This window comes from Ambystoma mexicanum, chromosome 5q, assembly GCF_040938575.1.
Source record: "Ambystoma mexicanum isolate Mex_15411 chromosome 5q, UKY_AmexF1_1, whole genome shotgun sequence".
Lineage (NCBI taxonomy): Eukaryota > Metazoa > Chordata > Amphibia > Caudata > Ambystomatidae > Ambystoma > Ambystoma mexicanum.
Window position 1 is genome coordinate 107,865,366 of NC_090933.1, and position 23,341 is coordinate 107,888,706.

Consider the following 23,341-nt stretch of genomic DNA (forward strand, 5'->3'; position numbering starts at 1 on the left):
CTGGCCTCATTGTTCATCTATCTCTGCTCATTAGTGTTGTCCGTGTGAAGTGTGGAGGAATTATGGGAGCTGTAGTTTCACAAAATAGGTAGGGACATGGGTATGATGGGCTGTGGTAAAACGGGGATAACATGTCTCACCATCAGGTGGTTCTCCCCCACTCCACAAGGACCCCCTACCCAGGTGATCCTCCCTCGTTTGTCCACCCCCAGGGTCGGGATCCAAAAGCGATGGCCTTTCCCTGGCTACCAGAGTACAGGATCCGCGGGGACTAGGTTGTGAAACACCCTCTGGTTTTTGACAAGGGGCATCTACACAAATGATACAATTTCCATCTCCTGTTAATGTAGGAGTAAACCTCATCAGAAGAGGCAAAGCAATAGTATATCTGAAGAATTAAAGTGATGCCAAGAACAAGAAATGCTTTTTAGGAGTTAATCAGAGCAAATAGCCCAATGCACATATTAGGTTTCTACTTCAGATCATGGAGCAGTGATACCTTAAAAGTATTTGCACATGTTATACAAACTAGATAGACCATGGACAAGAATTTGTGAGTAGATCAATGATAGAATATTGATTATGATTACAATAGTTGCATTTCATGTATGTACTAAAAGTCTGCTTATGAGGCAACACCATTAGTACTGCTAAAGAGTTGTACAAACTGTTCCAGAAAGATCTACTCCAGATTGTTGCTAAGCTATTTAAATGTTTGCGTAACAGAAATCAAATTCATGAAAACTGAAGTGAAGATAGAATCCACATTTTTAAAAAGCATATGATGGGATTGACTAATCTTGCATTTTACAAGCTGCAAATGACACTTTCAATGATCGAAAAAGAACAAGGAGCAATTATCTAATGGGGAGTTCTGCCGTCTGGCAGCTTTCCTTTTATAGATAATGTAGCCCATTGATCCAATTTAGTTTAAATTGTAAAAGGGGATTTGATCATGTGGAGGGTGGTTGGGCTGTTCTGTGGACAAAAATGAGAATTCCCCAACAATGTACAGATCCTTCACATTTTATGAATCATCCCAAACAAGGGACTCTTCAGTGATATAGTGATGAGGCAGAAAAAACGTCCCTTGCCCAATCCCTTCTTTGCAATGTTTACATAACACCTAGCAAACAAATTCTACCATATGATAGTGATTAGGGAGTTTTGAGAGGAATTTTCTCTACTAAGGGATATTTCTTTCGAAAATAGAATGATCAATTTTGCTACAAACACTGAATTGGCTTCCTAGTTCTGTTACAAAGTCAATTCAACAAAACTCCTTGTATGAACTGTACCAACAAACTCCAGAAAGAAATATAACAATTTAACATTAAGCTTTATCCGTGGATTGAAACTTCTTAACATTATGATTTAACTGAAATTAAGCTTGTTTTCACAGGTTGTCCCTCTGTATTATCCAACACCTGTCCTTGAAGAAAGCAAGCGTGAGGAGTCAGGAATGAAAGTTGGACACAGGTTTGCCATGTTCTTGGTTCAAGACTTTTATAAAAAAAAAAACAAAAGGGGTTGGGAAAAGGCCTCTCTGGCCCTACTCTAAGAGGAAGTTCCCTACCTAAGCCAAAAATAGGAATCTGTCTGTGTCAGGATGTCAAAAACAAAACCGTCCTGTGTCCAAAGTTCTATTTTGACCCTCACACTATAAGCTAAACTATGAGATGAAAAGGGAAAGGTCTTTAACCTTGGAAGATTTAGTGAAGTGTTCATAAAGGAAAAATGATTCAGGGGATTCAGGGAAGAAGATTCTTGGCTCCAGAGGGTGGTTCCCCTCCACTGGATAATTTTTTTTTTTTTTATATAGACAATAGTTATTTGGGCCTCTCCTGGCCAACTACCACATTTGTACATACAAACTGACTTTACAATTTTAGTTTCCTTTCAGGACACCTGGTATGTTTCTTTCTCAGATGATGTGGTTTCTTCTTTCTTGATTAACTCAATCCTTTCCAGTTGCCTGGTATACTCTCCTGCCACGACGTCTGTTTCACTTGGGATCTTCGCCCACTCCCAAATTGCTTATCTATAAAGTTGGAGAACGTATCCCTTTGATATGTTATCCGCTCGCTGCCCTGCAAGTATCTGCACTGTGTACATCTCATTCTCATTTAATTAGTTCCCCAATGTTCTCACTTGGCATGCTCACCGATACGCCCAGTGTCCCCCTCCTGCTTCTGGGTGGACTCGCAGGTCTTTTCTGTCATTGGTGAACTCTCTCGTGGTCTGCCAACAAAGGATTCAGGTCTGCCTCCTTCCCACGGCTGCCTTTCCTTCGTTTGTCGGTCCTCCACGGCTTCCACTTGACAAGCCTGCTCTTCTCTTGGCTCTGGTAAGTGAAAGGCAGCTTTCCTTCGCCTGCGGCACCCAGGGGTCACAAACTGGTTTCCTGGAGTTGCTGCAGCGACTTCTGGCTCAGCAGCTTCTTCTCAGTCAGTGAGCCTCCTGGCTCCACCACGCCAGTCTCGGCTCCTTGGTTCTCTGTCCCTCGCAGACAGGTGCAGCCCTCTCTCGCCGGTCACAACAGCAGTGGTCCTTTATTCCTGGATTGAGCTGCTTAAAGTTCACAGGCACAGTTGTTTGCCAGAAAACAGTAGAGCGCTCATTTAGCTTGCCATCTCTATTTTTCAAGGATTCTGGGAACCGAAGTCCATTACTGAAAATGGACTTCGGAAGTTTAAATAAGCAATTTCAAAAGGCTTTGATTGTAAGTTAGTTATGCTTGATTGACAAGTGGAACTGAAAAAGGTGATTTCATCAGTTTGGCAAGGCTGGTTCATAGAGTGAACAGAAGGCGTTTCCCTGTTCTTTACAGGAAAAGGAGTATATGCATAGCAACAGGCCATGAGGGTTTCAGACATCGGCAGGTTATTTTCAAGGGTAAATGGGGGTTACCATGTCTCACCCAATGGAGCCATGACTTCTCCCTGGAGACTGTCTCCTCCCAGTGATCCTTCCTCATATAGCCACCTCCAGGGTCACAATCAGCTAACAGCTACCGTCCCCATGTCACATGGCAGGAGGTTACCACCGGGAGATCAGTAAAGACTCCACCGGAATCATTGCACCCATCATGAGAAGAAAAATATGTATATCCAAAACAAGACGGATATCAGCCAATATTTCAGGATGGCAGCTCTTAATAGATGAACGCTCTGCATGGACCGAACTCTGTTGGAAAATGTAGCCTAAAGTCTCAATTGTAACTTAAAATATTAAAGGCAACATATTTAAAAATAATTACTAAAAGGTACTTTACAATTTATTAAATTTGACTAAAATGTTTCAATGAAGAGGATTTCATTACTGGAAATCATTCTAGTAAATTAGCTATTGTAAAACTGTAAACAGACTTAGGACAGAAGTCTGCAATATTTAGCTTTTGGGATATTTTGGACTACAACTCCCATCAGCTCTAGCCAGCATAATCAAGGGTATAAGATTGCAGGAGTAGTAATCCAATATATATTCAGAGGCACAAAATGCCAATTCCTTGTTTAGGCATACCATCACTAATAGTCTGCTGTTGTCACACATCACAACAGATTCAGACTGAACTGAAAAATCTTAATTTTTGCACACTTAATTTATAAAAACCCATCAAACCAAATTATCTGCATGTTATTGAATTTGCATATTGGTTAGAAAAATGACTGGATATTACAAAGAACCAATATGGGAAACAGCAGGATTTAATTGTCTCAATTTCATCTATACTGACATTCATGCAAATCAGATCAAAAACTACTGTCTGCATCGACCAGAATTATAAACCTAAGATTTAGGAAATAAATTTAGCTGGGAAATGGGCAACAACTTAAATGAAGAAGCATGGGACGAAAGAGTACAAGCTAATGCATATCACTTTATTGGTGGCCTGTTTGAAGAGATCAGATTACTTTATTTTGAATCAATTTCAAAACATAGCAGAAAAACTGGCATGCATAATGGCCAATCACAGCGTTTGCCCTTCAAGAACAGAGGTGCTTAACATTTCATAGCACCCTGTTATTTATCTTATGTGAGGGGGCTTATGTGCTGAGCAAATCAACAGTGTATCATACTTGGAACGCCTGACTTGTCCAGAAAAATGTGGCCTATAGTGCCCTCAATAGAGGGACTGTAGTCTGTGGAAGAAAAAGGGAAGAATAGGGCAAGATAAGATGGCAAAGAGGGGGAAGTATGGGGAGACCATAGGTTGGGGATACAGCGAGGGGAGGAGAGCGATTGTGATATTATGAATGCATGCCGATCGTCTGGGTAGACCATATGTCTATTATAAAGCAGGTATACACATACTTCGATTCAGTTGGAACCCAATTATCTATATGAGGCAGTTTTAGGGAATACAAAGTAGATAATATTCACAGTGTTCGGTTGTGCCTTGGGCCAAAGAAGTGCCTAGTTAGACTGGTAGAGTCCTTTGATCAGGTTTGTTGCGAATATTCAACCGTAAGTCAGATCTGGAATGGTAATTCCAGGAAAACTGCCATGCTTGGGCTAGGAGTGGTCCAGTATAGAATACACCATGTGGAAATGGTATTGGATGATACCAGGTGTCAAACAGTGCTTTCTTGCTGTTCTTCCAGTATGATCGAGGTGAGGTGGTGGGCTCTATAAATTACTTGTACATCTGCTTCTCTACAGTTTACTGGACCTTAACTTAGGTTTGAGACTTCCCGTCCAACCATCGATTCAGACTAGGAGAGCTCATGTCACCCTGCTCCCAATTTCCCTACTGAGTCCCACAGGGATTCCCCTTTCAGCATTCCTTTATATCATCTACAAGACCTTGTACATACCATCTCCACCACCCCATCAATTTCCACAATGCACAAATCGTTGTGCATTGTGTAAGCCTAATAGCTTACAATAGTTGTAAGCTTAATAGTGACAGAAAAAACTCTCCTTGGCCCTAAGTCTTTAAAAGGTTAACAGGTCAACATTCTTCCACACCTCCCTCTCATTTTCTCTGTCACTGTTTCCACCCAAGTCAAAATCCTTGCTCTCAGTTTGGCTATAGACCATAACCGCAAATATTGGTGGAGTGGTATAATCATGCTTTTCTTATTTCTAAAGAAAATGCTCTTCTATATCCTCCAAGAGAATCATGCAGCAGTTCGCTCCCTTGTTGACCCTCACCTATACCATGCCAACGCTCTCTATGCCAATCTCCACACCTTCCAAATCAAACTGCTCCAGGTGGTATGAAACAGTTCCTGGCCTTATGGGCTGGCATCCATAAAATGGCCATTTCCATTGCCATTTCGCCAACTTAATAAAAACTACAAATCAAGATGGCCACCATGAACAAGGGAGAAGGGAACTACACCAAGTGTTCCCGGCACTGGCAAAGGAGAAGGAACGAGGAAGCTGAAGCTCATTTGGGGGGTCAGAGGGGGGCACATGTAGAGAAGGGTGTACAGAGGTCCACTTACCTATCGCCCGGCCAGGAAGATGGCAGCCTCCTGCTTCTGAGGGTGCTAATAAGTTGTATTGTAAATGCACTCAAGAAATCCCCAATAGATTTGGAGAGACAAGAGCAGTCTGCATTTGTAAGCTGCACAAATATGGTGGGGATCATGTTCGATATCCCTGGTAATTACGCTGAGGGGACACATTACTTTTGCGCCTTGATATACACAGTTACCCTCCAGGTAAATTTCAGGTTATGCACGGCAGAGTGCAAATGTGCAGCATAAAAACGTGGCTCTCATTTGTATGCCACCCTTGTGCACTCCACATTGCAAAAGGAGTAAACTGCACCTGCCATGTACACATAGCAGTCAGCATTTACAATTGATTTCTATTAAATCTACAGCATTTGTGCCAGCATGACAATTCATGCTGGTGCAAATGCTGGAGTATTTTCATGGCAGAAAGGAAGGGCAAGACGGAATCATAATTTATAATCCCTCCTTCTCTCCAACATGCAAATGGTTCAAAATAGGCTGCACTTAACTAGATGCATAAAAGTCATAAGCAAAACTTTGATGCATTCAATTAGTGAACGCAGCCTTACAGACAAGGCATGTATCAGTCACTTTTACTCCCTAAAAGCGGGCAAATGCTCCCAAAAAAGAAAAAATAGCGAGTAAAAATACTTCCAAAAAACAATAGGAAAACACACAGAAGCCAGTCCCCCTGCTTTCACCCACAAAGTGACAAATATGTTTGGACAAGTAGAACATTTAGTGCCACATTAAGAAACCATTATTACTGGATGATCCGAAGAGGTAGACATGTATCTTTTAATGGGCATGAATAACTAGGTGCACACAAATATTTATTACAAAAACTTTTATGTTTTACAATGAAAACATTTTTACGTGCTTATAAAATACACCCATTGGGAATGGGACTTACTTTCTACTCCCTAAAAAATCATTTTACTCCCAACTTTAAATACTAAGGAGTAAAATACTGTACTTTAACATCTTATCTGGAGCACCGAGCGGACAGCTCTATGAAAATGAGCTCCAGTGTGCATCCCTCGATTTTAGATACCCCAATATATGTATGTTACAGTGCTGCTTGTCTCTCTCAAAGTTGCACAAAGCAGGTAAAAGGGCACAGTGTCAGCAGGCTTACCATTCCATAATATCCAGGTTTGTCTTCGGGTACAGGAAGCTCTGGATAAATGTGCTCCAAGAACCACTGGAAACTCTTGCATTGGAGCCTCTCTCTCAGATTCCTTCTCTCCGTTACATCACCATATGGCTCCTTCATAGAACAGACAAAATAATTAAGAGGGATTTTATTTAATGCTACATTTAATTTAATATGCAGGACTAAACAATCATAATAGTTTTAAGGCAAACCCAAGGAAAAGTTCACAGGCAGGTGTTGTAAAAAAGGAAATCAAACTTTTATTTCACATTTGAATACACAATATTTAGACATTTATCAAATTTAACTACATAAAACTACACAGCATGTGGAGATCTCTGAGGGATTATCCCCCTGACATATCAACTTCCGATCATTTGTTCAAATTAATTTGTCACTTTTTTGAACATTTGGCCAAAAAACACAAAATTTTGGCTTTCATCAATAAGGACTCCGTAAAAGGACTCAAGAAAAGATAAAGTTGCACAACAGATCAATACAACTGAATAGATTTGTTAGAGTATTGCCTATACATGAGTATGAGAGAAATCTGCACTCATGCAAAACAATAGTTGTCTACTGTGCTCATCTTCGATAAAATCTTATTCAGAAGACAGGGTTTATTTATTTGTTGAAGAAGTCCCTTGCCTAACCCTGGGGACCACCAACAGTTGGGTGGTCCAAGGACCTGGGTGCATCTCGGGCTAGTGGATGCTAGACCCAGAGGAGATACCCAAGACCACCCCACTGGTTCCCCACACTAAAGCATGCTGTCCAACTGTACAACACGAATGACAACCACGTTTACAGGGTCAAGTCTAAATTCCTTGAGGACTGCTTTTATCCTATGTGAAAAACCTGAGGAAGTCCTCACATCTACTCCCCTTGGGACCTCTTCTCACATGGCCAGGGAAAGGCCATCACTTTTGGATCCTGTCCCTTGGGGTGGAGATGCGAGGGAGGAACACCTGGGCGAGGGTCCTTGGGGAGAGGATGTCCTTGAGTGAGACACAGTAGTTCACATTCCATGATGAACCCTCAGTCTAAGCTGCATTTCTGGGATGTTGTTACCCTTTTCCCTCTTACCAGGATAATATCAGACGACATCCTCAGTCTAGGCGCACTAGGAAGGAGGTAAAGAGGAGGAGATCTGAAGGTGGGACATGGTATCCTCCTTTTCCTTATGAAAACCAATTTCACCCTTCCCCTGCCTTTATAGGCTATTGCAAACCATCTCCCCTCATTTTGCTTCGTTCAGACCATTATAGTACTGGGACAAGGAAGAGGCGACTAAGAGTAATGCACACTAACATGTCATTTCACCACTCTAGTACTGGGACGAAGAAGAGGCCTACAGGCTGTTGGAAGGGTCAGGCATGTCCCGAGTACTCCACTAATTGTAGTCTGGCAATTGAGACCGGGGAATCACACCTGCAACCTGTCAAATGGTTGCAGGTGTATAAAAGGTGGAGGCAGCCAAGAAAAAGAGACCATCAGGAGGGCAGCCGGGCAGAGCGTTGTGGGCCCGAGGAGAGAATCCTGTGCAGAAGGAGGCGGCTGAGTAGGGTCCTGCAGGAGTGTTAGGACATTGGCAAATACCCCCCAAGAAGATGCAGAGCCGAGGCAAGGACGGGCCGCGAGAGGGCCACAGAGGTGGGAGCCTCATTGGTCAGGTGTCAGTGGCAAGAGCTGCAGGCATGGAAGAAACCTGCAACCTGCAAGTTACCGGCAGTGTCCACGGGAAGTGAGCGGAGATGCGGGCAACCCAGAGAGAGAAGGTGAAGTGCAAGCAGAGTTTGCGATCCGAAGAAACCGGGTTGGCGGAGCAGGAACAGAGGAATCAGCCACCCGAAAGAGACTCGAGGGACCGGTGAGTGAGAATCAGAGAGCACTCGAACCTGGGGCCTGTTAAAAAGCTAAAGTAAATGCTGAATGAATTAAAGAGTAGGTTTACATGGCAGTGGACCCAAAGCAATGGGTTGTTAGGAATATTACGGACAAGATGAATTGTGAGCAACAGAATTATTGAATACCAAACTAAATGAAAGCTTTTGGCACAGCCATAAACCGATGAGAAGTTTGTGTGAAGTACACACAGTATAACAAAAGGCAGAGAACGAATTGTGTGAAGTGCATTGAAAAGCAAGTTTAGAACATTGTTGAAAAGCAGGAAGTCTATGTGGTGAAGGAATGAAAGCACCACAAAGTTAATTGATAAGGAAAATCACATTGTGGCAAAGCCAAGAGGCTGATGAGGAAAAGACACATTGTGGAAAGGTCAAGAGACTGATAAGGAAAAGCCAAGTGAGTGTGAACCAGCACACAGGCACAGATAAAGTAGAACCTATGTGGGTAAGAAAACCTTGTGTTCGTGGTTGCGTGACCTGTAATGGGTGGACCGTGTGGGCCGACACCTACACCTAAGACCGGGGATACCCTACATTTGAAAACCAAAGAACTGGTCAGATGTACTGTTCAGAAATCAGAAGAGCAGAAAGTTAACGTGTAACTGGGTTTTGAATATTGAGAGATTGAGACTAAACACGAGTTGTCAAATTGAGCAAGCTGGTGTCTTGGGGAAGGGAAACCCTGAGACCTTATGAACTTTGTTGATACCTTCAGTAAAGGAACCTCAAGGCCCCTTTCCTTTGGAACGGTGTTGTATTTTTGGGGAAAGGAACCCCGAGACTTTGTGGAACTGTTTGAATCTGGAGAAGGAAACCCTGAGGTTTTGTGTAACTGTTTGAAATTGGGGAAGGGAATCCCAAGACTTTGGGGAACTGTCTTGAACTTGGGGACGGGAGCTGGAAAGCAAACCAGGAGCTGGAAGAAGCTCGAAACTTCATTTTGAACACACTGTCTTTTATTACTGACATCCCTACCCATTGTTTAGCTTTAGTTGTGAGGGCAAGTATAGATTTTGGACACAGACAGACTTGAACTTACGGACTTTCCTTAGTTTCTTTAGGTAGGGAAATCCCACCTTAGTGTAACCCGGCATAAAATTTGGAGTCCGTCATGGACCGGATATTTAATCCATAACCTGAAGGAAAAAAATGAATGAAAACTAAATTAAAGCTGTGACGGCATGTTTTATATAATGATGTGGTGTAAATTCCATGAAAACAAGGTGTGTGATCATTTCAGTTTTATTGCCAGGTAAGCCTGGGTTTCCTTTCATGTATGTGTCTTCCCGGTAGTTCAGTTTTAATACTGCCTCTTTGTTCTTTTAAATAAATTATATCTGCCTATTGTTACCCATTTTCCTCTTTATTTCGTGTTTTCAGCACCTTGTTTGTTTAAAAAATGGCAGGCAGGGGTTCAGTCCGATGTGAGTGGGATCCTTCTGCTGTCTGAGGAGAAAGTTTCATTTGGACAGCTGCCCCAGGCCTTTATGTTTGCTGAGATTGGAAAAGCCCGGGGGAGGATATAAATCCTTTGGGTTTTGTCTGATTTTTGCGAGAGAGGTGACGGACGGTAGAATCCCATAGGGAGTTCCTGCTCTTAGGGTTAGTGCGGACACGTCACTATGTGTCATTGTCCTGCCTGTTTTGGAATCGGCCTCTCCCTGCCCTGGAGGAGCGACGCAAGGGCGGACAAGAGGAGTAGCCGGCCTCGGGCGGCAATTGCAGCTAACCCCACATGATTATTCCTGTCAGAGGTTGCAGAACCGACCCATTTCGTACCAGTTTTCCCGTTATTTATGGTGAGGTAGGAGTGGGAAGTTTTGTGAGGGAGGAGGGTCTACTGTGAGAGCAGTTCATGCTCATTGTGAAATTAGTCCCATAGGTTACTGGTGTGCCTTACACCGCTTTCATGAGCAGTGGTATCATTTTGAGAGAAAAAAGGAAACCGACAGGTGTTTTGTCTGCTTTGTTAGGAAGTAGAGATACTTCATTTATATCTAGGCTGCCTTACATTAACTTTTGAGATAGTGTTTCCTGTATCATATTGGTGGCTAACTCTGTTTAAGAGAGTGGGAGAGAGAGAAAGGAGACTGATTGATTTGTCCGTGTCTCTCGTGGGGATTTCACTCTGTTGTGTGTCTTTGTGTCCGTACGGTAGACTGCAGCTACAACGGTTGCTTCTAGGTTTTTACATATTGAGTCAAAGGCTTCGCGTTCAATTTACAACATTTGGGAACAATTAGTGGTGGTTGGTGCTGTGTATTCTGTGAGAATATCCAAAATGCATTGTCGATTGTATTCCAACGTGGTAATTTAGCACCTGTATCAGGTTAATCGATTTATAGTTATATATTTATATATATATTTAATTCACCAACACCTGGACCCTCGGTTATTTTACAATACATTAAGTTACTCATGCTGCAAGATTAACTTGCCTTATTTATTTATCCATTGGTGCCAAGTCTGTATGAAATACAGCTGCATTTATTTAATTATATACCTGATGGTGTAAACTCCACCCTTTAATAGAACTAATAAATCCCTTGGTGTAAATTGCTTTTATTCTCCATCTGTAGAAATGATCCCGCACTCTCGAAACAGTGCATGTTGCACAGTAAGGTGTGTGCCCATTCTCCTGACTGCCTACAGCTTGTCAGTCACACAGGTCTCCCCCATCTTAATCTAAAGGAGTACACCTTAAATTAGCATAGGGTAAATTAGGCCTTCCACCACCCTGGCATATAACTTAATAAAACCTTTTTGTTTGAACTTTGAATCTGTTGTCTGTGTCTTGCTTCGTGATCCTTCACACCTAGCATTGGGACTCCTGGACAATTCAGCCAATTCCTTAGCCAGACCCAAAAACCCAGGGTAAGAATTGTTGCCTTTCCCTTAAGGCAAATAATTGTTCAACATTCTGAATTCACTGTGGAGCATGTCTTTCATTGGCCCCGCTGAGAAGTAAAAATTAGAAAGCATGAGTTATTCTAGCACAGATCACGGGAGTGCCACACATACAAAGTTGCATTTTACCCATGAATGGAATAGAATTAAAGTTGCATCCATTCTCTGCTAGAGGGACCAAAAGAAAAAGTGTTACCCCAGCAGTGATGCAGAGATTGCAAAGTTACCATCTCCGAACAGCTACCCCTACACTTACGAAAGGCTTTTGGGACTTAACTACTGAGGGACCCAGCTCAAAGCATGCAATGTCCACGGGATAACAAATGGTAGAGAAGGAGACCTCCGCGTTTGGGCAGTTTTAAATCCAAGATGCTGACAGTACTTAATGGAGGTTCGTCATCCCCCTTTCAGCCCGCCGGACCACAAGCAAATGGCCCAATCAGACCAGCACAGCTCATACTACACAGGTGAAATCCATATCCCTAATCATAACCCAAAGGGAAGGGAGAGCAGTCTATAAAACCCTGCTTGCTCAGTCAAAAGGTGTAGTGTGTTCGAGAAGGAGCTGGAGGAAGGTGTTTAAAGGATATTGGCGGGAGAGGTCTACGGGAGGAGAGCTAGGAGGGGAGCGTTGGAGGGAGAAAGGTACATTGCAGTAGAATTGTTACCATCTGGAAGGAGAGTGCTTGAGGTTAGAGGAACCATTAGAGGACCCATTATTGAGGAGTTTGGAGGAAGAATTACTTGGGGAGGTTAAATAAGAATTTTTACCATCTGAAGGTGGTTGAAGGGGGACAATTATCTAGAAGGAGGAGCAAACCATTACCATCTGGGAGAAGCACTGAGAAGCTAGAGGGGAAAACGTTTAAAACCCTAAGGATGTGAAGGAGAACAGCCCCCACCCATCCTCCACTATAGAGGTTCCAGTGAGCATGTCGATGCATGGCAGACAGTGGTTGGTGAAGGACAGGGGACAAGAAGGGTATGATGGGTAGCAATGTGGGGAATTTCTCAAGCCCCAGAACCCAAAACAGGTAAGTTCCAGTGATGGAACTGCCAAAGCCCGTCCTAGAAATGCCGGGATATTGGACTGGTGTTCAGGAAGATCCAATGCTGTCTCACCTTAGGCTTTTGTAAAAGAACCTAAGATTCTGCAAATCCTATGACAAGTTGGCCCCAGAAGATCATTACCATAAACACTCTGGAAGTGGATTTGTGGCACCCTAAAAACCACCAACCCAAAGATAAAGACCGGGTGTGCCATTTGACACTGTAGCGGGCCAGGACGGTCTCAAACCAGGAGCTTTGTAAGAGACCACCTTTTTGCTCACTATTCCTCACCTTAAAATATTTCTTCTGTTTGGTTGTGTAAATAAAATATATCTTCTTGAGAACTACAGCCTTTGTGCTTCCTACTCATGCTGCCCGTGACAAACTATTCAGCCTAGAAACGTTATAGGGTCCCTCCATTTCCTTTGATATAAACAAATGAAAATCTTCTGAAGAGCCCACCCCTTAAAAATTATCAGGAAGAACAGGATTGTCTCTACTGAAAATACAGCTTCTAGGAAATGTACGCTAGAGGCAAGTCTTTTTTCCTTCTCCAATACTGCTTTGCAGGATAGCAGAGATGAGACAGGGCTAAACCACCTCATCAGTCACACACTAGTACTAACCCAGCAGTGTCCCCAATCAAAGCTTAAACAGGCACAGCCCAATTTGTATAACTCCTTCACCTGTTCTGGTAACGCAGGCCGAGGGCAGGCTACCTCTTCAGAAGGGGTGTGAGCTGGAAACCGTAGCAACCTAAACAGCTTGAGGACAATGGCTTCGAAATAAAATGTCCAATACCAAGGTTCTTAACATAGAAACGTTAATAAAACAATCAATGCAACAAACTAGCAAAAACAATTACAGACCCACCCATGTAAATAAACAGTGAGAATATAGAACTGTGTGTGAAAGGGCACTCTGGGCTCATCAGCAGTGGTGTCCAGGCAAGAGACTTGGCAACTCTGTTAATAATTGAATGATCTGCTTTATAGAAAAAGTTAGAGGAGAGGGATTTAAAAGTCACTGTGGGCATTCCAACATGGCCGTCAGCCCAGTGTAGACGTGCTGACGGCGCTCTCCAGGGACTGACCGTCGCGTGGTGCCCACCACCCCACGAGCAAGCTCCCGTTCAGCTGGAGGAGAACCCCACGGCCACGCGATCTGGGAGGCTGTGGGGCAGCGGTGAGAGGCGGCTGTGAGGTGTCCTTTTGGCGGCGAAACCCAGGAGCGGGCTGCGGCGGCCCTTGGCTACGGAGCAGTGATGGGAGTTTTTTCTCCTGACTAGTGGCAACGGCAGAGAGAGGTACCCGCTCTGCCCGACTGGCGTTTGGCGGGGCGGGCGTCCCGCACTCCGGCACTCTCCCAGGAGATTGCGGGGCACCGCCGAGCAAGGAGGGGGAACCCCGCCTGCTGTCCGCCCCAGCGCAGGTGTGGAGTGTCGGCCCCGGCTCCCCTGAAGCCGCGGGCTCGTAAGCAGCGGGGTCCGCGGTGCACGGGGGAGGTCCGGGTGCCAGAGGAGGCCCGGGTGCCAGAGGAGGCCCGGGAAGTTGCCGGACGGAGACGCGTCGGGGAGCGAGGGAGCCCCTCCCCCATCAGCAGACGCACCAAGGAGGACTAGCGCAGGTGCGGCAACTGCACAGAGAGGAATTAGTGTGAGCCCCGGGCAGGGATCACTTGACGGCTCGTGGCTTGTGGTCCTGCAGGAGGGGGCGCAGCCAAGAAGCTGAATTTTGACCCTCCTCACCAGAAATTAAAGGGTGGAGCGCCCCGCAGAGAAGTACAAAGTGGACAGCAACCGCGGAACGGGGGAAGGGGCGAGGGCTGCAGATCTCCCCCCTATTGAAACAAAGGTGGCGGCGGACCCCCGAGACCCTATGCCGGTAATAGGCCTGGTAGTTCATGAGGCACCGCAAAGAGGATATAAGGTACAACAAATATTGGTTGTTGTGTTTTGGCCGCTTACTGAACGGGGCAGGCTGATGGTATAAATAATAATAATAATATATAACTTGCCTTTAACTACCCGACCTGGAAAGAGGGCAAAAGGAACACTAAGAAGCAGTTACGAGATTTGAGGGGCAGCGGATTGTTCATGCAAACACCCGGTGAGGAATGGGACGGTGTCAAGAGGGGGGGAGCGGTGGACCATGTCGTCTAAAGCCAAAGTGAAAGGGGGAAAGCTGGCTCAGGCCACTGGGGACCGCTCGGGCACCCTCCACGCTATGTGCCCCGTCCAAACTATGAAAGCCGGTGCAAGCGGAAACCGAGAAGAGACAGGAGAAGGCATTGCCCAGGGAGGCACCATGGAGTCTACCCCAATGTTAAGACAGGACTTCTTGGGGGAGCTACAGGCCCTGCAAACAAATCTGGCCAAAACTTTTCAGGAGCAGTTTCAACTCATGCGCTCTGACTTAAACGAAGCCCTAGGGGGGATAAGACAAGAAATGAGGCAACTCGGTGAGAGAGCTGACCTTCTGGAGAAGGGCCTCCAAGAAGTGGACAGGGAAACTACGGCCAACAGTGAAGCTATTGAGCGACTGGATGTAGCAACTCGAAATCTTGAAATTCAGATGGAGGATATCGAAAATAGATCCCGAAGAACCAATATTAGGGTTAAAATGTTACCAGAATCAGTGCCAGATAAGGATCTAAAAGCAGTACTCCACAGAGTTTTTGCTGGTATCCTCGCAGAAGAGCACCCGGATAAGGTTGAACTAGACCGCGCCCACAGAGTGGGGAAATTGCCTAAGGGTCAAACATCAAGGCCTAGAGATGTTCTGGCGGCCTTCACCAGATATGCCCAGAAAGAATCGGTCCTGCGAGCGCCAAGAAAGAGTGAGCCAATTATGTTCAAGGGGCAGCAGATAGTGTTGTACCAAGACTTGGCAAGCAGCACGCTTGTAAAGAGGCGACAAATGGGCACAGTGCCAACAGCACTTAAGGAGAAGGACATTCAATATAAATGGACCTTTCCTTTTGGTCTGATCTTTGAGTGGGAAGGAAGCCAGAAGCATATCACCACGTTGCAGGAAGGGGCAGAAATACTTAAAATAGAGCTGGAGGAGGCCCCCACAGGCTCGCCCATGCAGGGAATGTCCAGTCGACCTAGGCCAAGACCCTGGGAGTGGATAACAGTCGGAGAGGAAAGGAGAAGAGGAGCTAAGGAGAGCAGATTTGTTCGACAAGGGAGGGTCAGAGAAGGAACAATGGAGACCCAAGGCGACCTCTGATGTACAACGGTGGTAAAAGGGGTGGTGGGCCTTTAAAAAGGGGAATTGAAGCTTTGGGGTCGGTGGAGAGCAACCATTTTGGGAGCAGTAAGGGCGGTGAAGCCCGGGATAGGAATGGAGGAGTGGTGGGTAGCATTGTTCTTCCAGTGGGGGCTGGGGGGGGAGGGGGAGGAGGACGACGAAGAGACAGGGGCGACGAGGCAAGACGTAAAGGAGAGGGCGGAAGGGCAGGGACACCAGATGCAGAACATTCCATGAGTGTGGTCCGTTCAAGTGGCTAACTCATAATGTAAGGGGGTTGAATACCCCCCTTAAGAGGAAAAAACTGGAGCAATTTGCAAGAAAAGAAGGCCCGGATATCATGGGGCTACAAGAAACTCACCTCCTCCGCAGGGATCAGGGCCGGCTGAAATTGCGGGGGTTCGACCAAATTATGCATGCCTCCAGCCATAGCAAAACAAGGGGGGTAGCCCTGGCTATTAAGAATATGGTTGATTTCAGAGTTTGTGAGGTCCTACAGGATAAAGAGGGGAGGTATATTGTGGCAAAGGGGAAGTTTCAGGAAATTCCCTACACTATTGCAGTGGTGTACGCACCAAACTCGGGGCAAGAGCAGTTCTTACTGCGAGTGCTGAGGTTATTAGAGGACCATGCTTGGGGGCAGATAGTCTTTATGGGAGACCTTAATATAGCCTGGGACAGAGAGTGAGATAGGATGGGGGGGTCAGGCACGGGGAGGGGGGCGGTAATGGCGGCAGGATTGAAGGATAGGATTGGGAATATGGGATTGAAGGACGCCTGGCGGGAGCTCAAGGGGGGAGAGGACGGATACACCTTTTTCTCGGAAGTTGATGGATCACAATCTAGAATTGATTATATTTGGGTTTCTGCCGGATTGGTGGGTCGGATCCGGGACGTAAGCACTGGTCCGATGGGGATAGCGGATCATAAAACAGTTTCCGTCACTCTTGAATTGGGTAGAAGGGAAAGGAGGGTATGGGGATGGAAGTACACGAGCTCTCTACTGAGGGATCCGGTGATTAGGAGTGAAATGGAGGAGAAGATTCAGATTTTCTTTGCTATCAACAGGAAAGGGGACACAGGGGAAGAGGTGCGATGGGATGCATTCAAGGCCACCCTCAGGGGGGAACTAATAGCAGCAGCAGCACAACGCACTAAAAAATTAGGGCACTAGAAACGCAGCTCAAGACGGAGGTGGAGGTAGCTAGGGAGAAAGCAGGTCTGACCCCATCCAGGTCGAATGTGAGGGAATACAGAAGGGCAGTGGGGCAGCGGGAACTTCTCCGAACTAAAAAAGCAGAGGGAGCCCTACTCGCGGTGCGCCAGAAATATTATGCAAAGGCAAACAAGGCGGGGGAATTATTGGCCCGGCTACTCAGGGGGACAAGGACGAGGAACGCGATCACAGGATTGAAAAAGAGTCATGGGGAAAGGGTGACTTGAGCGGGGGAATTACAGGAAGCTTTGGCAGGATATTTCGACTCCCTTTACGCATCACAGAATCTGCAGGGTAGTCTGCAGGAGCAGGTTTTAGAAAGGGTGCAGCTGCAGACCATTGGGAGGGAGACACGTGAGGCCCTCAATCAATAAATCTCTGAGGAAGAGGTGCGAAGGGTGATTAGAGCTCTCCCGGAAAATAAAGCTCCGGGCCCTGATGGCTACTCTGCTGCCTTTTATAAAATGTTTGTTACACAACTGCCCCCACATTTGACTTCACTCTAACACATTTCGGCAGACAGGTAGAATCGCCTCCTCTATGGAGGAAGCAAAGGTAAATCTTCTACTCAAGCCCAACAAGGACCCGGAGTAAATTACATCCTATAGGCCTATTGCGCTGATAAATAAATATCGACGCCAAGATATTTACAAAAATCTTGGCCACTAGATTGGAAATCCAACTCCGTCCCTGATACACCCAGACCAGGCAGGTTTCGTAAGGGGCAGGCAAACGCCGGACAATATTAGGCGAGTGGCACACCTAGTAGAAAAAGTGCAGAGAGTGGGCACTCCCGCAATCCTTTTAGCACTAGATGCGGAAAAAGCTTTTGACCGCGTGGAGTGGCCCTTTTTATGTTTGGAGTGATGTGGAAAATGCATTTTGGAGAGGAGTTCTTAACCATGGTCAGAGCCAATTTTCAAACCCCATCCATTAGATTAATAGTGAGTGGGACAGTATCACGGCTGGTAAGACTGCAGAGGGGCACAAAGCAAGGTTGCCCACTGTCCCCTCTACTTTATGCAATTTATTTGGAGCCTCTCTTGCAAGCAATAAGGGAGGACAAGGGAATACAGGGCATACCCTTCGGAGGTGAACAACAGAAAGTAGCAGCTTTCGCGGATGATATGTTGCTCACCCTGATGGCACTGAGTAATTCAATTCAGGCTAGTGTAGCGCTGTTGGAACCATTCGGGGAAGTCTCAGGACTAAAGATCAACGTGAATAAATCTGAAATTTTGAACTTACCGCTTCGGGTGGGGGAGCGTGATAGACGGAAGATAGATACTCCCTTTAAGTGGAGCCCGGGGGAGGGGGAGGGGGAGGGGTTTGATATTTTGGAGTCAGAATCACAGCGAACCTGGCGGGTTGGTACATGGCCAATTACCCTCCACTTCTAAAAGGAAATTAAAGGAGATTTTCAGAGATGTCTTAGGGTGTCCTGGTTGGGCTGTATTGCAGCAATCAAGATGGTTACACTTCCGCGATTGTTATATTTATTCGAAGCAATCCTGCAGCCGATACCACCCAGCTTTTTTAGGGAATTGGGTACGCTGACTAGAGATTTCTTATGGGAAGGTAAAAATGCCAGGGTAGGCAGTCGTTTGCTGACAGCACCGAGGAGTGAGGGGGGGGCTGGCGCTACCTAACTTTAAGCGGTACTATGAAGCGGCGCAGCTGCGGGTCATCAGGGAATGGTTAAGGAGTGAGGACAGGACCCAGAATAAGTTGTGGGTGAGGATGGATAGGGCAGTTGCGCACTGCAACCTGGATGAAGTTTTATGGCTACCTAAATCCCATAGAACCAATCTTCTATACGAGAGCTCTATAAACAGGCTTATGGCGGATATTTGGGATAAAATGGTGGGTTCCTTGGGAGTTATGACAATTCCTTCTCCTTTTACACCTATTTTTGGCAACCGGGATTTCACACCGGGGTTGGAGAAAGGGGCCTTTCAGCACTGGCAGGATGGAGGTTGTAAAAAGCTGTGTGACATGTTCCGTGGGGGGGAATTGATGTCCTTTAGGAGTGTAAACGGGAATATGCCATAAAGGAAGGGGAACGACTAAGGTATGCTCAAATAAGGCATTGGGTCTTACACCTGGTGAACAGGAAGGTGGCTACTAGAGAGCCAACGAAATTTGAAAGCTTTCTATTATCTAATGATGAGGCGAAGGGTCTGATTTCTAATATTTATAAGATTCTAAGCAGCGGGAGACCCGAGGGTCAGTGGGGGTACATGCAGAAATGGGAACGAGCCCTGGGGAGGGAAATTAGCGAGGAAGAATGGAAGAGGTTGTGGAGGAAAATACCCAAATTAGCTAAGGCTACCCAACTGCAAGAGGCCTGGTTTAAGATATTGGTCGGTTGGCAATACACGCCGGCCCGTCTTCATCGGATGTACCTGGGTCCCCGGAGGTGTTCTGGAGGGGCTGTGGGCGGGTGGGCACAGCGGAGCATATTTGGTGGGAATGCCCAAAGATTGAACCGTTTTGAAGGGAGATACAGGAGGCTGAGCAACAGGCCTTTGGCCCCGGTGATGGAAGAACACTGTTACAAATCCTGCTAGGCTTAAGAGGGGCGATGGGAGGGGGAGAACCTAGGGCGAGGGAGAAAGCAAGGCTGATGCTAACCTTGGCGGCTATGATGTTAATAGCCCAGAGGTGGAAGTCCCATGAAAGCCCCAAGATGCAGGACTGGCTTAGGAAGATCTGAAGACCTGGGAATTTGTGGCTTTGGAATGGGCAATGTATGCCATGGACAATAAAGCACAGAACTTCGCTGCCGACTGGGGGGAAATAATGTCTTTTCTCAAAGATGATTTTAGAGTGATGTGGTGCCCACAGCACCTGAGACTATAAGAACTGCAATGAGCTTGAAGTGTTAACCAGAGAAGAAACAGGATCAAGAATGAAGAAGTTGTCGCCTCAGAGGGAGGGTGGGGGAGGCTAATGTTGGAAGATTGTTCTTAAACTGTTCTAAAATGTAATAAAGATAGTTTGCACACAAAAAAAAAGTCACTATGGTCCCAAACATTTGGCCAGGTTGACAGGGCCACCTCACAGGACCTCTCTCTTTGGGGGCTCACAATCACTGAGAACCTGTTTAACCCTTTCCTTCCTAAACCCTTTCCTTTCTGCAACCTCAGAATCTGCAAAGTATAACTAGTGTGATATATAACTGCCATTACTGTCCTTGTGAATTAAGTCCCCTCAGGGTGTAGGAATTGTGTAAGAAGCATGTTCAGAGTGTCCACTAACTTCTCATGATTCTGAAAAGTAATTTTAAAGTGTATTCACAGTGTTACATGAATTGCCTTTTTAAAGAATGCTTATTTAAAAATTGATGTTAAATAAATAAATAACTATGTATGACAGAAACATTGAGTGTAAGTGTTACTTGGCTACTAGGATTTACGAATTTCATTTGTAAGCTCTACAGCTCACATTTACCACTCGTGAGATAGGCCTGGCTGCTCAGTCACACTACCAACGTGTGTAGTACAGACATATGCCAAAAAGTGGGTAACCTAATAACAAGCAGATTAGTGTTGTGTTGTCTCACACAGTTTGACTACATCAATTCTTCTAACATAGGTCAAGTCCATAGGTTTCATAATTTGACACAAGTGGTGGAGAGGGGCCCAAGGATCTGCTGCCAGTGAACTCTGCTGTCAGTGTGACCACTTCAATGTATTTTTTCCTGTGCAAACAAAAACTAGAGCTAGACCAATCTGTAGGAAAAACATTGCCTTGAAAATGCAAATGGCACGTCAGGATGTACCTGAACGGCCGACAGGGCTGGTGAAGAGTCAGTTACATGCCACTTCTCTCAGAAAGGCTGGCATGGTTGACGCAGAGTGTCACATATCAGGTCGGTGATAAAGACTGTAGGGCAGCAGCACTGCTGGCATACTTACCTAGGTCTGACAGGGTTGGGGCAGAATTTGTCATGTACTAAACTCACCTCAAAGCACAGCGACGTTTGGGGGGGGAAGGGGCAGATAACCTAAATTAAAACATGAAAGGAAGAGAGTAACGGAGAAGAGAGGAGGCAGTGTACAAATGCAGGCAGAGAAGTGTGTTTGGACTGGGCAATGACCCTATTGATCGTTGCGACGACGACACTGGTGTTTCTGTTCTTTGCAAACGTCTCGTAATCCACTTCGAAACTAAGACAAGTAGTCCTTTAGGCCACTAGATGGTGGCATCGCTAGATCATATACTTTATGTGAAGGGACGCTTTTGGCGGGGCGCTCCCTTTTGACATAGTCCATCTAGGCTCAACACTGTGGCCGCAGCACCCCTTTTCGGTGCTGGCGCCGCTCATTTGGCACGAGGGCGATTTGGGCGCGCACCTGACATTGCAGCCTATTTCGAAATCGCCCTTGTCCAAAAAGAGCAACTGCGATTTGACAGATGTATACATCTCCTGCAAATGTGACAAGTTTAAGGCTGTGTGCAAATGACCCTAGCGGCTTTTGAGCATCAGCAATTTGCACACAGACTGTAAACGTGTGACATTTGTAGGAGACGGCATCGCTCTTTCCATTCGCTACCTTTACATCCCCTTATTCCAGAAAAAAGGGCAGATGGAGATATTTGTTCCTTTGTTGGCATAAAAAGGCTGCAGGTTTATTATCACATTACAAAACACTACATGTTTGTCATCCCTGCAAAACCAAACTTTGTTAAATTGTTCTCCAGGTGCGGCGACCAACCGACTGCTCCATCTCAACATTGCTTACCGCATTTTCCAACCAAGTCCACTGTAGGACAAAGCTCCCCCAACCGTTATTGTCTGCGCGCAACCTGCAAGGGATCCTAGGCTGGAGGAGTGCCGTTCTTGCTGGGTGAAGCCGAGCCCTCTTAGATACCTCCAGCGCCCTTGCTGCTAGGCCTCAGAGGAGCGATGTTCACGAGAGGAGTGAAAAAACACCTCTCGCTTTCCCACGGCTCATTTGTAGTATCTACAGTGTCACTGGTCGCTAAAACACTGCCACACCACTAATGGGTCCATGCCCATCCGTGGCTCCCCCCATCCATGGCTCATAGTTCCAGCAGCTTGGTGAATATGTTCCAGAAAAACAAATCCATGCCCACTATAGACAGATGCATGCCATCCTTCTCATAATACTCTGTAGACTTTAGGTTGACCAAGCTGTGCCTGACCTAGGTGAAACCTCTGCCCCTGCAGAACTTGGCCATTGCCCTGTTCAACTTCCTTCTTGATTTTTCCCTGGCTGAATGACATTCAACTCCTCTCCAAATGATCTCGGTGTTTCCTAAACCGGAAGCCAACTTCTGAAGGGGGTCCATCATTTCCCTCATTAGCGCCCCTCTGCCCAGGCTTGTGAGGTAGTTTCCACCCAGAAGAATCATTAACACATTGGGCTTGGGATGTACCCTCAACAGCCTTTGCACATGCCCTTCCAGCTGTCCCCATCTCATCCCTGGCACCCCATGCCACCAGATCTGCAACTCACTTGTCATCCTCCCTCTCTCTGGGGTCCATTTATCCATTGCGCTTGTCACGAAGGAATGACACCACCCAAATGGACCGCTTCCGCCTTACGGCTATTGATTTTTGAGAGGAGATGAGAACGTGCCATATTAACATCACATTTTGTCTAGTCTTATATATCTCTTAAAACAGTTAGACTTCCATCCCCCTATTTCCATAATTGCTTCTGGCCTCATGCCCACCCCTGCTGCTTATGTGGCTGCCCCAATTCTGAACGAGTGGGTCCCGAAAACCCCCTGTTACTCCCATGTCCTTTAATGCCATATCCATCACACTCTTGAACTGATACCTGCTGAGGGACGTCCCTGTACAAAAAGAGAGGCGCACCTGCTCCTGCAGGATGTCTTACTTTTGGGTATGCAGCTAGACCAGCTACTGGACAGCATGAGCTTTCCTTAATGCAGTAGGGTGTGATTGTTCTCCCCTTCCTTTTTTGGTCCATCTTAGACCTTCTTAGGTGTATCTGTGCCCGATCCCCTACCATCATAACGTCTTCCAGCCTCCAAAAGACTGTACCCCGGCCCTCCTCATTTTCTGGCACCAACTTGCTGACTCTGAATGCCCCAAAGAAGGCCAAAGTGAATGCCGCCGTGAACAGTACCACCTCCAATTCGCTCTGGCATGTCGTTGGCAGCATTTCTATTAACCTGTGAAGCTCCAACATGTCTATGGGGCGCCTGGGATCGACTTTCTTCTCTGTGCGTTTAGTCCAACCCTTCATAGCCATCCTGACAATGTTCCTTAGCAGGGTCAGGCTTCCCTCCCAGTTTGTAGTAGTGGGCTATTGCTGCCAGTTGGTAAGCTACCCAGGCTCTGGTTTTCCGAGTCTGCCAACCCCATCCGATAACGGCACGCACTG

The 23,341-nt window shown here is 46.0% G+C and overlaps 1 protein-coding gene across 1 annotated transcript in view; it reads right to left on the bottom strand.

The window, feature by feature from the left end:
- GALNT12 (polypeptide N-acetylgalactosaminyltransferase 12) overlaps positions 1–23,341 on the bottom strand; it is a 548,792-nt gene that overhangs the window by 167,863 nt on the left and 357,588 nt on the right. The window contains exon 7 of the mRNA XM_069620610.1: positions 6,607–6,738. Coding sequence (XP_069476711.1) covers positions 6,607–6,738 — 132 coding nt within the window. The remainder of the gene's footprint in view (positions 1–6,606; positions 6,739–23,341) is intronic.